This window comes from Hibiscus syriacus, unplaced genomic scaffold, assembly GCF_006381635.1.
Source record: "Hibiscus syriacus cultivar Baekdansim isolate YM2019G1 unplaced genomic scaffold, ASM638163v2 tig00111207_pilon, whole genome shotgun sequence".
NCBI lineage: Eukaryota > Viridiplantae > Streptophyta > Magnoliopsida > Malvales > Malvaceae > Hibiscus > Hibiscus syriacus.
The window spans coordinates 1,010,295-1,025,431 of record NW_024063019.1 but is presented as its reverse complement, the minus strand read 5'-3'; the positions used below and the strand labels follow the sequence as shown (position 1 = coordinate 1,025,431).

General features: G+C 37.3%; 1 protein-coding gene across 1 annotated transcript; it reads left to right on the top strand.

Annotated features, from left to right (window-relative positions):
• Positions 1-350: 350 nt before the first annotated feature.
• LOC120155745 lies at positions 351-9,130 on the top strand. Its single transcript, XM_039167224.1, has 5 exons — positions 351-438; positions 7,838-7,948; positions 7,997-8,341; positions 8,449-8,876; positions 8,984-9,130. The coding sequence occupies exons 1-5, from the start codon at positions 351-353 to the stop codon at positions 9,128-9,130; spliced, it is 1,119 nt and encodes a 372-aa protein (XP_039023155.1).
• Positions 9,131-15,137: the final 6,007 nt, after the last annotated feature.

Sequence of the window (15,137 nt, the reverse complement as noted above, 5' to 3'; positions counted from 1 at the left end):
CCGATCTGAACTAGATCTGACCTGAAGTCCATTCGAACTTTAATTAACCTTGTATTTAGCTGATTCGAACCTGAACCGTTTTGACATGAATTGACATCGATCCGAACTGAAATTAACGCGGCCCGTACCCGAACTATTTTTGATTTCAAATCAACCTAAAAATAACCTGAAATGATTTGACTCGGACCCAACCTAATCCGAGTCGAACCATTAAATTAACCTGACACAACTTATATCCGATTTAACCTGACCTGATAATATACAACTGAAACCTAAACGATTACCTAATTTCACATCCCTAACTTAGGCCAACCGAAAATAAATTAACTTGGCTTGCTATTGTGGATAAAATGAATAATCAGCTGGAAAATGTTGAAAAAGAAAAGGGAGTTGCAGACGGGTCTCTATCAGGTGACAAGGAGCAAAAGAAGGTGGAAGGTTCTCTTCTTGAATCTTCTTAGATACACCTCAAAGTAAAAGCAAATAGAAGGAAGAAAAATGGGTCACTTCAGGAATTTCAAAATAGAGTCCTAATAGAAGCAGATAGGAAAAGAAGAGATCGTGCTCAAAGAAGACTGAAGAAAAAAGGGCTCGGATTGTTTAGCAATTGAAGGGAGTTCGCTATCGGACTCAGATTTACAAATTAGAAGGAATATATGCACAAAAGATGCAAAGAAGGCTTTGGAACTGGGGAAGGTCTTGGACATTCAAATCATAGGGGATGAGCGGAGGTAATCAAATAGTTGCTGCTTCTGGAAGAAAAAGATCAGTTATAGAGGGAGCTTGGTGGTCAGGTTTTTGAGTTTTCCTTTTAAAGAAAGTTCGTACTCCATATTTGCCAGTATTGGAGTGCTGGAGAAATTCATATAAGAATAGCGTTTTTGAAGCATTTTTTCATACAGTTGATCAAAGAACCATCTCATGCTAAAACAACTATTTTTTGTATTTTTGTTGATATGCGTAGCTCTGAATATCCTACTGATACGATCTTTCAATGCCACTGGATTTTTTTAAATACTAAGAAGTTCTGCAGTAGAGTTTTATAGGAAAGAGAAGACGTGATAACAGGACATGGGGGCTTGTTGCAGTTCGGAGGTGGGGTCTTGAATAATTTCAGGTCATAGCTGGTTCTTAATTGATAATCGAGATAGGATCTAAATGGTGATCCATAAATGTTGTGCGGTGGTCGATGGTGGTACCTTTTAGATGACAAGCTTTTAAGAAGAATTCTTGTTGGGATTAGAGTGTCTTATCATGTGATTCATCACTTATAATGGTTATAGTGTTACTTGTAAAGGTGCCTTCTCATGGTTTGTGGATCATCTCGAGATCAGGTAGGAGAGGAAGAGGACGAAGTTAAAGGCTTGCCTTCATATGTTTCTGTTGAAATTCATAGCAGCCGGCTGTTGTTTTTTCTTGTCAAAATTGGGCAATTATTTTTGTTGAATTAAGCAAGGGATAATTACAACATTTAGTCCATAGACATTAGGATATTTATAAGATTAGTCCTCAAGTTTCAACTATAAATACCCTATCCCATTTAGCTTCAAAATCATCCCAAATCATTCTAGCTTTCTCCCAATATTAAAGAATTTAGAGAGTTTCTTGAGAGTTGTTTTCTCCTTTTTATTAAGAGAGAATTGTCATTGTTTTCTCCTTGGTAGATCGAGAGAAGTTGTAATTCCTATTTTCTCATAGTGAAATTCTTCTATCTTTGCCCGTGGTTTTTACTATATATTATTTAGGGGTTTCCACGTAAAATTTGTGTATTCTTTACCTTCAATTTTATTTTCTCAAATTATCAGTTGCGATTTTACTCTATCCGATAGTCGTCTTATGCAACAATTGGTATCAAGCGCTAGATTAGAGTGTGTAATATCTACTTACTATCTTAGTGGTTGCCCCCAAAAGGTAGATTCTCCAACATAAGAAAGTAAGAAGGTATTACCCATTCTTTGAAGGTTCAAGAGAACTATTTACGATAGTGAAATAGTGGAGAGTTATCTGTAATTGAAGTTATGGAAACGAAATTTGATATTGAAAAGTTCAATGGGAGAAATTTCTCATTGTGGAAATTGAAGATGAATGTCATCCTGAGGAAAGATAGTTGTCTAGCAGTTATTAGTGAAAGGCCGGTAGATTTCACAGATGACAACAAATGGATCAAAATTGACAGGAATGCTATGACAAACTTTCATCTAGCATTAGCAGATGAAGTATTGTCAAACATCAAGGAGAAGAAGACAACTAAGGATATATGTGATCATCTCACCAAACTGTACGAGGCTAAATTGTTGCACAATAAAATTTTCCTTAAGAGAAAATTGTACACTCTCCAGATGCCAGAATCTACTTCAGTGATGTAGCACTTAAACACATTGAGCACTTTATTTTCTCAGCTTAAATCCTTAAGATGTACAATAGGAGAACAAGAACGTGTTGAACTTCTACTTCAAAGTCTACCCAATTCATATGATCAACTCATCATCAACTTGACAAACAATAATGTCACCAGTCTAGTCTTCGATGACGTTGCAGCTGCTGTTCTACAAGAAGAAAATCGACGCAAGAACAAGGAAGACAGACAAGTAAATCTGCAACAAGTAGAAGCGTTGACAACGATGAGAGGGAAATCAACAGAAGGTGGCCAAAGCAGCAGTAACAAACATGGTAGATCGAAGTCGAGAAGCAAGAAGAATTTAAAGTGCTACAACTGTGGAAAGAATGATCACTTGAAGAAGGATTATTGGAGTCTAAATAAAAACTCCAATCCAGAAGGCAATACCGCAAACACTTCAGATGATGAAGATGCTCTATGATGTGAAGCGTCAACCACCGTGGAAGGTAGAAAGAGATTTGTAGATATATGGCTCATTGATTCAGGAGCAACATATCACATGACCTCAAGAAGAGAATAGTTCCATCATTATGAACCTGTCTCAGGAGGAACTGTGTATAGTTGCAATGATCATACCTTAGAGATCGTTGGCGTGGGAACCATCAAATTGAAGATGTACGATGAAGCAATTAAAGTTCTTCGAGATGTGTGGCACGTGAAAGGCCTGAAGAAAAATTTATTATCCTACGGATTGTTGGATAATAATGCTAGCAAGATTGAAACACAGAAAGGAATCATAAAAGTATTCCGTAGAGCGCTTGTGGTGATGAAAGGCAAAAAGATAGCAACAAACTTGTACATATTGAAGGGAGATACTTTTCTAGAAGCAGAAGCCTCTGTTGCCTCATGTAGTTCAGATTCTGCAATGCTATGACATCATAAACTTGGACACATGTCAGAACAAGGAATCAAAGTCCTTGTGGAGCAAAAGCTACTTTCAGGCTTAACAAATGTATCAATTCCTTTGTGTGAGCATTGCATAACAAGTAAGCAGCACCGGTTGAAATTCAACACATCAAATTATAGAGGCAAAAGTGTTCTAGAATTGGTTCACTCTGACGTATGGCAAGCACCAGTTACATCCCTAGGAGGAGAAAAATACTTTTTCTCATTTATTGATGACTACTCCAGGAAATGCTGGTTGTACCCTATTAAGAAGAAGTCAGATGTGTTTCTCACTTTCAAAAACTTCAAAGTGCAGATGGAACTTGATTCTAGAAATAAGATCAAGTGTTTCAGAACAGATAACGGAGGAGAATACACAAGTGAAGAATTTTATGACTTTTACAGGAAAGAAGGCATCAAAAGATAGTTCACAGTGGCGAACACTCCTCAACAAAATGGAGTGGTAGAGCGGATGAACGAAACCTTGTTAGAAAGAACAAGAGCAATATTGAGGGATGCATGCCTAGAAAAATCATTTTGGGTAGAAGCAGTCAATACCGCCTGTTATTTGGTGAATCGAGCTTCATCAACTACAATAGAGCTGAAGACACCAATAGAGATGTGGACTGGTAAACCAGCTGATTATTCAAACCTCCATGTATTTGGAAGTATTGTGTACGTGATGTACAACTCCCAAGAAATTTCAAAATTGGATCCAAAATCCAGGAAATGCAAATTCTTGGGGTATGCTGATGGTGTAAAGGTGTATCGCTTGTGGGATCCCACTGCCCGCAAAGTGATCATCAGTAGGGATGTTCTCTTTGTAGAAGATAAACTACAAAGAAAAGAATACGATGATAGCACTGAAAAGTTAGAGACTACTCAGATACATGTGGAAAAGGAGTTTGAACAAGGAGATTATTCTGAAGCAGAACCAGCACATGATGAACAAGAACCAGAGAATTCTGAAGCACCAACAACTCGTCAATCAGATCGTGTGAGAAGACATCCCAATTGGCACTCAGATTATGTTATAGAAGGAAATATTAATTACTGCCTTTTAATAGAGGACGGCGAGCCATCAACATACCAGGAGACAATGAATAGCTCAGATGTTTCACTGTGGATGATGGCGATGCAAGAAGAAATTGAACCCCTTCATAAAAATAATACATGGGACCTTGTGCCACTACCATAAGGAAGGAAGTCATTTGATAAAAAATGGGTCTTCAAAATCAAGCGAAATGGTGATGATCAAGTTGAGAGGTATCGTGCAAGACTGGTGGTCAAAGGATATGCTCAAAAAGAAGGTATTGATTTCAATGAAATCTTTTCTCCTGTGGGTTGACTAACAACAGTTCGAGTAGTTTTTCCAATGTGTGCTGCATTTAATTTACATCTAGAGCAGCTAGATGTTAAAACAACGTTTTTCATGGAAATCTTGAAGAAGAGATTTATATGCTCCAGCTTGAAGATTTTGAAGAAGAAGAAAATAAGAACTTAGTTTGCAGGTTAAACAAATCTCTGTACAGTCTAAAGTAGGCGGCGAGGTTTTAGTATAAGAGATTTGATTCCTTCATTATGTACCTTGGATACAACATACTTAATGCAGACCCTTGTGCTTATTTCAAGAGGTTTGGTGATAACGATTTTGTTATATTACTGTTGTATGTGGATGACATGTTGGTTGCAGGACCCAACAAAGATCATATTGAAGAATTGAAGGCACAACTGGCTAGGGAATTTGAAATGAAGGACTTGGGATCAACAAACAAGAATCTAGGGATGAAAATTCACCGAGATAGAAGTAATAGGAAGATTTGGCTTTCACAAAAGAATTACTTGAAGAAGATCTTGTCACGATTCAACATGCAAGATTGTAAGCCAATTTATACCCCTCTTCCTATTAACTTCAAATTATCCTCCAGCATGAGTCCTAGCAGTGAAGAAGAGAGGATAGAGATATCTCGAGTGCCGTATGCATTGGTAGTGGGAAGTTTAATGTTCGATATGATATGCACAAGACCAGACATTGCACAAGCAGTGGGAGTGGTTAGTCGGTACATGGCGAATCCAGACAAAGAGCATTGAAATATAGTAAAGAGGATCCTGAGATACATTAAAGGGGCCTCAAATGTTGCAGAGGATCAAACTTACTTATCAATTGGTATGTCGATTCTGACTATGCAGAGGATTTGGATAAAAGTAAATCTATTACAGGATATGTGTTCAAAGTTGCTGGTAGAGCTGTAAGTTGGTTTCAAAATTGTAGTCAGTTGTGGCTACATCCACAACAGAGGTAGAATATGTAGCAGCTACACAAGCCAGTAAAGAAACAATTTGGTTGAAGATGCTATTGGAGGAGCTTGAGCACAATCAAGAGTATGTCTCACTGTTTTGTGACAGCCAAAGCGCCTTGCATTTAGCAAGGAATCCAACATTTCATTCAAGGAGAAAGCACATACGAGTTCAATACCATTTTATATGTGAAAAGGTGGGAGAAGGGACAGTAGATATGCAGAAGATCCATACCAAATACAACATAGCATATTTCATGACGAATGCGATCAATGTTGATAAATTTAACTAGTGTTGATCCTCTTGTGTCCTGTCAGAAGCGTAAGCAACATGAAGGTACAAGGTAGAAAGAATGGTATGAAGATATGATTGTTCCAATCAAATCTTCAAGTGGGAGATTGTTGAAAGTCATAGTAGTCGGTGGCTGTTTTTGGTCAAAATTGGGCAATTATTTTTGTTGAATTAAGCAAGGGATAATTACAATATTTAGTCCATGGACTTTAGGGTATTTACAAGATTAGTCCTCAAGCTTCAACTATAAATACCCTATCACATTTAGCTTCAAAACCATCCCAAATCTTTTTAGCTTTCTCCCCATATTATAGAATTTAGAGAGTTTCTTGAGAGTTGTTTTCTCCTTTTTATCAAGAGAGAATTGTCATTGTTTTCTCCTTGGTAGATCGAGAGAAGTTGTAATTCCTATTTTCTAATAGTGAAATTCTTCTACCTTTGCCCGTGGTTTTTACCCTATATTATTTAGGGGTTTTCTACGTAAAATTTGTGTCTTCTTTACCTTTAATTTTATTTTCTCAAATTATCAGTTACGATTTTGCTCTATCCGATAGCCGTCTTCCGTAATAGTTTTAGGCTATGTGAAGAGCTTCTTTAGTCATGATAGGTGGCCTTGTTTTGGTTTGTTTACTATTACTTTGCCTTTGAGGAGCTTGATTGGCCAGCTTGGCCGATGGATATTGTTCAGTTCTGTTTTGTCCGTAAGATCGAAAATTCAAGACGGACCATCTAAAAAAGTTGGGTTGTCTAGGGACTGTGAGTTATTGGTGTTTAGGAAATTTTATAAGGTCGGTTAATTGAGAGTTTATTGGTCTTCTAGTTCTTTTTGTATTGTTTTTAGTTGTCTAGTTGTGTGTACTCTTTTACTCCACACAGAAATAAAGAGGTTTTTAATGAGCCACGCTAGTAAACTTATTTGATTTAAATCTTTCTAATAATTTTTTTTGTCGAGCAAAAAATAAGATAGGAGGGGCTGCAGCCCCAGCCTGACAAATTTATTTTTTACATTCAATTTATATATATAATTTAAATATTTATGAGATAAGTATGAATTGACCCTTTTTCTTTTAGAAAAGTTATATTTTGTTCTTCCTGATCAAGATCATGGCTCTATCTCTGTCTATTACATCGGACGACGTCGTTTCAGTTCATTTGAAGCTCGTAATCTTAGATTCATCTTTTCAAGTATTAGCCATCAAATATTTTGCCTTCTTCACCTTCAAAATAATAATTTGTATGCCTTTAAAAAAAATGAAAGTAGTTGTCTCGCATGAACATACCCTTTATTGTTCATATTTATTTACATCTTTGTTTTGAAAAATCATATCAACGTTTTAATTTATGTATATATGCTTCTTCTTTCTGAAATATAAGTTTATCAAATTGAAAGGTTGAAGCGAATGAACTTTTTTTTTTATTAATCTAAGGTAGGTTTAAAGCGGAATTTGTTTAAAGATAATTATGAACCATTTGATATTAAACTTTCATATCTTTAATATTTTTGATGCTTGAACTTATACTTAAAGAGACTTCAAAAAATAACGATAATTTTTTATCACCGAAATCCGTATGATTTCTACCCATTAAAGCTCTTACTCAGTTGATACTTTTTATGCTTACGTGGAGCATGAGATGATAAAATGACCTGGTAAGATAAATTAAATTTTAATTTTTATATTTTTTACATGTCACGATTTAATCTATTGCAAAAAGTATATAATCTTTAACTAAATATCCAATTTTATAAAATTAAAACTCTTCTAATTTATCAAATCTTAAAATAAAAAAGAAATCGTATATATTTGTGTAACATTATTCAATATAATATAATTATATAGGTATATTAAAAGAGTGGATGCAAATTCCCACCAACGCTTATCAATCTCATTATGAGATGCATTTCCTCAGCGTCGTTGCAAATTCAGTAGAATGGATCTCTCATTTCTCCTTTTCATCCTGAACTAGGTATTCGCCAAGGCGACCCCCTCTCATCATACATATTTGTCCTTGTCATGGAGAAGCTTGGACACAACATTCTTCAGAAAGTTGCTCCAGGCTCTTGGAAGCCTTTTCAACGTGCTCGAAATGCTTTGCCCCTGTCTCATCTTTTTTTTTTTTTTGCAGATGATCTCATACTCTATAGCAAAGCTGACCTTGATCAAGCTCGCATCGTTGTTTCGACCTTGTCCGAGTTTGGGCATTTTTCTGGTCATCGAGTCAGCTCCAGGAAGACTCGTATCTATTTTTCTCCCAATACTAGTGAAGAGCAACAACTCGCAATCTGTGCTTTTCTTGGCTATCACCAAGTTGACAATATGGGAAAATATTTGGGAGTACCGATTTTTCACGGTTGTACCCATCATGCCCATAATGACTTTATCTTAGACAAAATGCGGGCACGATTAAATGGTTGGGCCGCTCGCACCCTTTCCATGGTAGGACGCATTACCCTTGCCAATCGATGTAACGGCAATCCCTATTTACTTCATGCAGACAACCCGTCTTCCCAGTGGAGTTTATTCGAAAATTGATAACATTATCCGTCTTTTCATTTGGGGGTATGCTCCTTCCAATAGGAGAATCTCTCTCGTCAACTGAGAATCTCTCCTTCCATAGAACTTACGACCACAACACCGCTTTTATTTGGAAACTTGGTTACGCACTGATTACTCGCCCTAATGCCTTTTGGGTCCAAGCTATTAGACAGAAATACCGTATGACGGATCATTGTCCAAGCTCGATATCTATGTCATGTTGCTCCCCTCTTTGTAGAGCTTTGACTCAAACTTGGAACATCTTTCGTTCGAATATCTTATGGCTGCCTGGAAATGGAAATACTGTGCACTTATGGGATGATTGTTGGATCCCTACTATGGGACCTTTGTGTCATTACTTGTCTCCTTCCCAAGTAAATACACCCACTGGTTTTGCTGACCTCATCGACCAAGATGGGAACTGGAACAGTGACAAGCTTGCTCAACTTTTGAACCTGCCATTGTTGACCGTATTATGGGAATTATGCCTTCGAATCCTTTAGCTAGTGAGGACTGTTGTGTATGGAAATGGATTCCGAATCACCAATTTAGCGTTGACTCAGCTTATTGCAAACAGGTTGAAGGTACTTTGGGTACCGTTGATACGAAATGGAAAGCTATCTGGACCACTCCACTCCCTCAGCGCATCTGTTTGTTTCTATGGCTTATCCTTAAAGAGCGTATCTTGACAAATAAAGAAATATACCGCCGTGGCTCTCCATAAGCTCAACCTACCCTCTCTGCTGCCTCTCTGAAGAATCAATCCTCCAGGTTTTACGAGACTGTCTGGCAGTTTCTAACATCTGGAAGTCACTCGTTCCACCTAGCCCCTCGGCTTCCTTCTTTGCTGTGTCTTTACCTGATTGGATCTTGTCCAGCTTGGTATGCAAGGAAAACCCTCCAGGTATTCCTATTTCATGGACTGCTTTCTTTCCCACGTTCGCATGCAAAATATGGAAAAGGCGAAATTCTTTTGTTTTCAACGATACTAGCTCGGGTATGCATGAGATCCTCAAAGCTAGCATTTCATGGTCAAAACATTTTATGGACTAAAAAAGTTCTACTAAAATGAACAGTGCCAGGAAACCAGCATTGCTTATGTGGAAGCCTCCCTCCCATGTTGAGATTTGTCTTAATATAGATGCTTCGGTCGATGGTCACACCGGGTTTGGCTCAGTTGGTGGCGTGTTCCGTACGAATGAAGGAGTCTGGCTTAGCGGTTTTCATAAGAACCACTCCCCTGATGGCTGAACTTTGGGGCATTCTTACCAACCTGCTTTATGCTTGGAATTATGGGTGTGAAGCTTTACAAATCCAATCCGACCGCTTCCAAGCGATTCAGCTGCTCTTGGATGCGAATGCCTGCCACTCGACGCTTCCGTTGGTTCAAGCCATTAACTTTTTACGCTTTCGCAGCTGGTACACAGATTTCGTTTGGGTTCCTCGAGAAGAAAACATGGTTGCTGACGTAATGGCCAAACTCGACCAACCAAGAGATTTCTTGATGCATTCATTTGACAATGCTCCTGATTCAATTCTGCCGATTGCTAATCGAGATGTTCGGGGACCTCCTTGTGTGAAGTTTGTTTATAATTAGTTAAGCTTATGCCTCCTCTTCAATTCAAAAAAACAAAAGAATAAAAGAGTTCATTAATATTTCACCCAAACTTATAATTAAACTAATCACATAAAAATAAGAAAAAAAATAAAGTAATTAAAGGAAAAAGGAGACTCAAACTTGGGAAAAAAGGACAAAGGAAAAAGCAGAATATATAATTAAAGGGTTTAATTGCTAAATTAAATCAAGATTTTGTTAACATTCCACCTAAGTTTTTATTTAAACTAAACACACAAAAACTAGAAAAATAAGTATTCATCACTAAATCAAATTATAAAATTGTTATACTTCCAATCAAATTAGTATTTAACTTGAACTATTATTAAAATTAAGATCAAACTAAAATTATATTTTCATATTATTTGAAAATAAAAAATAATTAAATAATTATCTATTTACTTTTATAAAAATGATATTAAATCATTTTAAAAATTAATTTATAATATCTATTTAAAATAGAATATAATCACATGGTTTATTTTTATATTTTCATGACCTGAGTAAGAACGATCATATCAAGAAATAAGACTATAAAGATAACAAAACTCCATTTATTTTGTTAAAAAAACCATAATTTATAATTTCTTATATCATAAAAAATATTTTGGTAAACTAAACTATTAAGCACCAAATTGTAATTATATTTTTGAGATTTTTCACTTAACCCACTATGCTAGGGTTGCTCTGTCGTCTGGCACGTTGTTCTTTTGCTTTTTTGTGGCACGTTCACTAAGTTGTGATATCAATTTTCTTATTTGTTTCTTCGTTTCGGTTATTATTGGGATTGGGTGTTTCGTTGTTTGGTTGATCTAATTATGGAAGAGATTGAGCACGAGTTGGAAGGACTTAATTTAGGGAAGGAGGAGGATGCTGTCTTAATAATTGAACAACCTAACATTTCCACTATGATTTCTCTTGACAATTGTTTGTTTGGGTGTTTTCTCACGGCTGTTATAATTAATGTTCGAGTGATGAAGATTACTTTGGCGAGTATTGGCATCCCATTGGGGGCATCTCAATTGCCGACTTGGGGGATGGTCGGTTCTTATTTAGAATATATCATGTTGTTGACTATTGAATATACCAGCAGTGAGTGGTGCACGTGCCAAGAGTTGTTACTAATATGTTGCGCTTCTATATTCATCATTCCCTCTGCTTTTTCTTTGTTTTCAATCAAATGAAAATTCACTCTTTCGCGAAAACTTTCAAACGCACCTCTAGCTAAGGGTTTGTTAAAGCCATCTGCAATCTGATGACATGCTGGCACATATTGAACATGTAATTGTTTAGCAGCAAACTTTTTCCGAACAAAATGCACATCGAGATCAACATGCTTTGACTGTGCATGATAAACTGGGTTTGCACTCATTGCAATGGCACCCGAATTGTCACACAAGATAGTAGGTGGTGTAACCTGAACTTCACCCAAATCCACAAGCAAGGCATTGATCCATGTTACCTCTGCAGCAACATCAGCAAGACTTTTATACTCAGCTTCCATGGTTGATCATGAAACAGTCTTCTACTTCCTTGACAACCAAGACACTAGACAATTGCCAATAAAGACATAATGACCAAACATTGATCGTCTGTCATCTATATCACCACCCCAGTCTGCATATGAAAATACAGTAACATTAAGATCAGAACCAACAAACGAGAAAGTCAAACCATAATTCAATGTGCCTGCCAAATACCTAAGAATTCTCTTAACTTCCATAAGATAAGACTCACGAGGAGCTTGCATGTACTGAGCAACCTTGCTTACACTGAGAGCTATATCAGGTCGAGTATGGCAGACAACAATAGTGATCCAACAATGATGTGAAACTCATGTGCATCAACTAAAGGATTGCTTGCATCCTTAAACAGCTTATTAGATACAACCATAGTTGAAGTAGTTGGATTGGCTTGAGTCATTTTTTCTTTGCCAACAAATCCAACACGAATTTCTTTTGACTCAACACAAGAGAGTCAACACATCGTTTAACCTCAATGCCCAAAAAATAGGACAATTCACCAAGATCCTTAAGTGAGAATTGCTTGTTGAGTTCACAATTGAGTGATTCTCCTATCAAGATGATATCATCAACATATACAAGAATGAATGTATGAACACCAGCCTGAGCAGCAACAAACAAAGAACAATCATCTTTGGATTCTCGAAACCCTAATGCCAGCAAACTACCTCGAAGTTTATTGTGCAAATTGCATGGTGAGAAGTTGTTAAGGTGGTTAGTTTGTTTAGTAGCTGCTTAAGCAAGCAATCTACATGAGCTTTTGATGCAGGGGGATCCGAGACAGATGATGATGAGCTATCATATTGCACCTTGATGGCGCTGAGATACTATGAGTTGGCAGATTAGCCCAAAGGCGGGAGTTGATTGTGATATGTTCCTTATTGGGGCCGTTTTGAGTGCGTTTCAGTCTTTTGGCCATAACATTGGCTACGAGTGTTGGAATCGCGCATAAGACCCCAATTCGGAAAGACCCCAATTCGCAAAGCCCCCTTTCGATGCGCACGCTGTCCACATTGAGCATAACTCCATGTGACCTTTTTTTCGACCTCAAATTCTATCGTTTTCCCCTCCGAATCACCAGTTTTATTTATTTTTTACTATTTATGGTTTAGGAAGTTATTTTAAATCCGATTTGGCCCGATTTTTTTGCAGATTACTTAATTTATTTCGAATTTCAATTTAGAGTGATTTCTGAGATTTTGCTATTTTTGGTAAAATTTGGATAAAGACGATTTTGGCTATAACAGTTCGGCTTGTGGACTGATTTTCACATTGTTTGATTTTATAATATTCCGTTAAACCCTAGAGACTTTTTTTTTCTCTGGCTTCGGGCGAATTTTCTCTTGTGAATCATCTGTTGGAACTAACCTGCAGCATAATCGCTATCCTGTCCGGCGTCAGCTTTGTATGGTTTACAGTGCTGTATATATAGAGCACTAATATTTCCTTGTTGTACATAGTTTTTCATCAATGAAATAAGAATTTTCTTCAAGATTCTCTTTCAAGAATTCTTAACATTGACCTAAATCGTATTGTTTCGAATGGTCTTGGTATTTCAATTCCCATCTATTGGTCTTGCATCGGTTATCTCCAGGTGAGGATCCTTTGGTGGTAGACCTTAGTACGGTTGGCTTATGGGTTTTAGTTAATGACTTGTCGGTAGGGTTTATATATGAACAAGTGGCAAAGTAGTTTGAAAATTCTATTGGCTCGTTTATTGATTATGATGCTACTACTTCCCATTGGGTTATAGAGGGAGTATCAGGGTGTGGATTGGTGTTGATATTCGAAAACCATTGAAGCGGAAGAAAAAAATTGTTTTACCGAATGGATTAATCTTATGTTATTTTTCAATATGAGAAAGTCAAGCTATTTTGTTTTTTCTGTGGAAAATTAGGGCATGGGGAAAACTATTGTTCAATAAGCATTATTCAAGAGAATAGTGATCTTCTTTTATGGTGGGATGTTTCTCTCTGAGCTCCTCCAAAGAGGAGGGGTTTGGCGTCTAGCCCATGGTTGCACGAGGATATTATTTGTGGTGGAAACTCTTATGCTCAAGAGGAGAGTCATGGTACGACTTCAAGGGTTCTTAGAGGATCGACTAAAGCTTGGGTTGAGAAAACTTTTGCAATTCTAGTGGCTGAAATTAACATGAGAGACGGTTTTGATGTGACCATGTTATCAGTTGATGAGGAGGACCCTATGTAAAAATAGGAGAGTGTGAAGTGACTAAGAATTACCCAGTTAGACTCAGTTGTTTCTGATGAAAATATAACTGAAAACCTTAAGATATTGATAGGCCTAAGAGCACAGGTCAGCTGGACACAATGAAACTCTTAAGTTGGAACGTCCGAAGCTTGGGGATGCCTTGAACAATTTGTCATCTCCGGCATATGCTGAGGGTTGTTAACCCCTTTTTGGTTTTGAAGTTAATCTAGGGGGACACGAGGTGGTTGTGTCTTGCCTGGCGTTCAGGGTATAATGTTTCTTTACGATCTGTTTCAAGCTTGCACATAGATGTCATAATTTCTAATATTTCTAAGGGAGTTACGTGGCGTTTTACGGGGTTTTATGGGGCCCAGAGGAGGACAGTAGGTTGGAGTCTTGGAACCTTCTGCATTAACTGAATGGTGCTAGGGACATTCCCTGGTTAGTGATTGGTATTTTAATGAAATTATGTTCTCTTACGAGAAAGAAAAAGGGTTTGTTTGTAATGAAAGACAGATGAGTGTGTTTAGAGCGGCTATTGATGATTATGGTTTATCAGATGTTTGATGCGCGGGTTCTTGGTTCACATAGGAACGAGGAATGACAGCTGAGAATAATATTCGTGAGTGCCTTGATAGAGGTTTAGCATGCACTGTATGGTGACAATTATTGTCGCATCATATCCTATGGCACATTATGCATGCTTTCTCGGATCACTTCCCTTTATTTCTTGACACAACTACTTCAGTTAATGAGGTTAGGAGTTGGCACTTTAAATTTCCAGCATACTGGCTATTAGAAAAGTCTTTTGAAAGTGAAGTATAACGATGTTACAGTCGGAGGAGATGTGCGAGGAGATGAGTGGGGAAGAGAAGAAGAAATTGGGGAAATAATTGGGGAAAACAGAGAGTTAGGGTTAGGGATTGAGGCTCGAGAGGGAATTGAAGAAGGGAATTTAGGGATTGAAGGAAGAGAGAGGGATATGAGGCGTTTACCTGAGGGAAAGGAGTTATCTGATATTGGTTCAGGCATATTGGACCAGCCCAAGTCTTCAGACGGGAGAAGTGAAGCAGTCCAGTTAGGTGGCCCAACAAACCTGCAAGGAGAGAAGATATAATCTGTTATAGGTTGTTATTAGTACAGACAACTGGCCTATTTTATAATGACATTTGTAGCCCTGTAACTAAATAATACTGCTGTAGAATCACTCTGCTTTCTATGTTATGAATGACAAGTATTTTCTTCTCTGAATTCTCTCTAAATTTCTCTCTATTTCTCTTATCTATTCTTCGATTTCTCTTCTAATCATCTCAAACCACAACAAATTGGTATCGAGAGCCTCGGTTTCTGGCAAGATTGGTGGAATGCCCAAGAAAAATCAGAAT

Bases quoted from the DNA above. Each gene is read 5' to 3' on its own strand.
- LOC120155745 (XM_039167224.1), top strand. From the start codon at position 351: ATGAATAATCAGCTGGAAAATGTTGAAAAAGAAAAGGGAGTTGCAGAC. The intron at 439-7,837 runs GTTCTCTTCTTG...ATCCTGAACTAG, and splicing joins GGAGCAAAAGAAGGTGGAAG to GTATTCGCCAAGGCGACCCC. The intron at 8,877-8,983 runs GTATTATGGGAA...TATTGCAAACAG, and splicing joins TGAACCTGCCATTGTTGACC to GTTGAAGGTACTTTGGGTAC.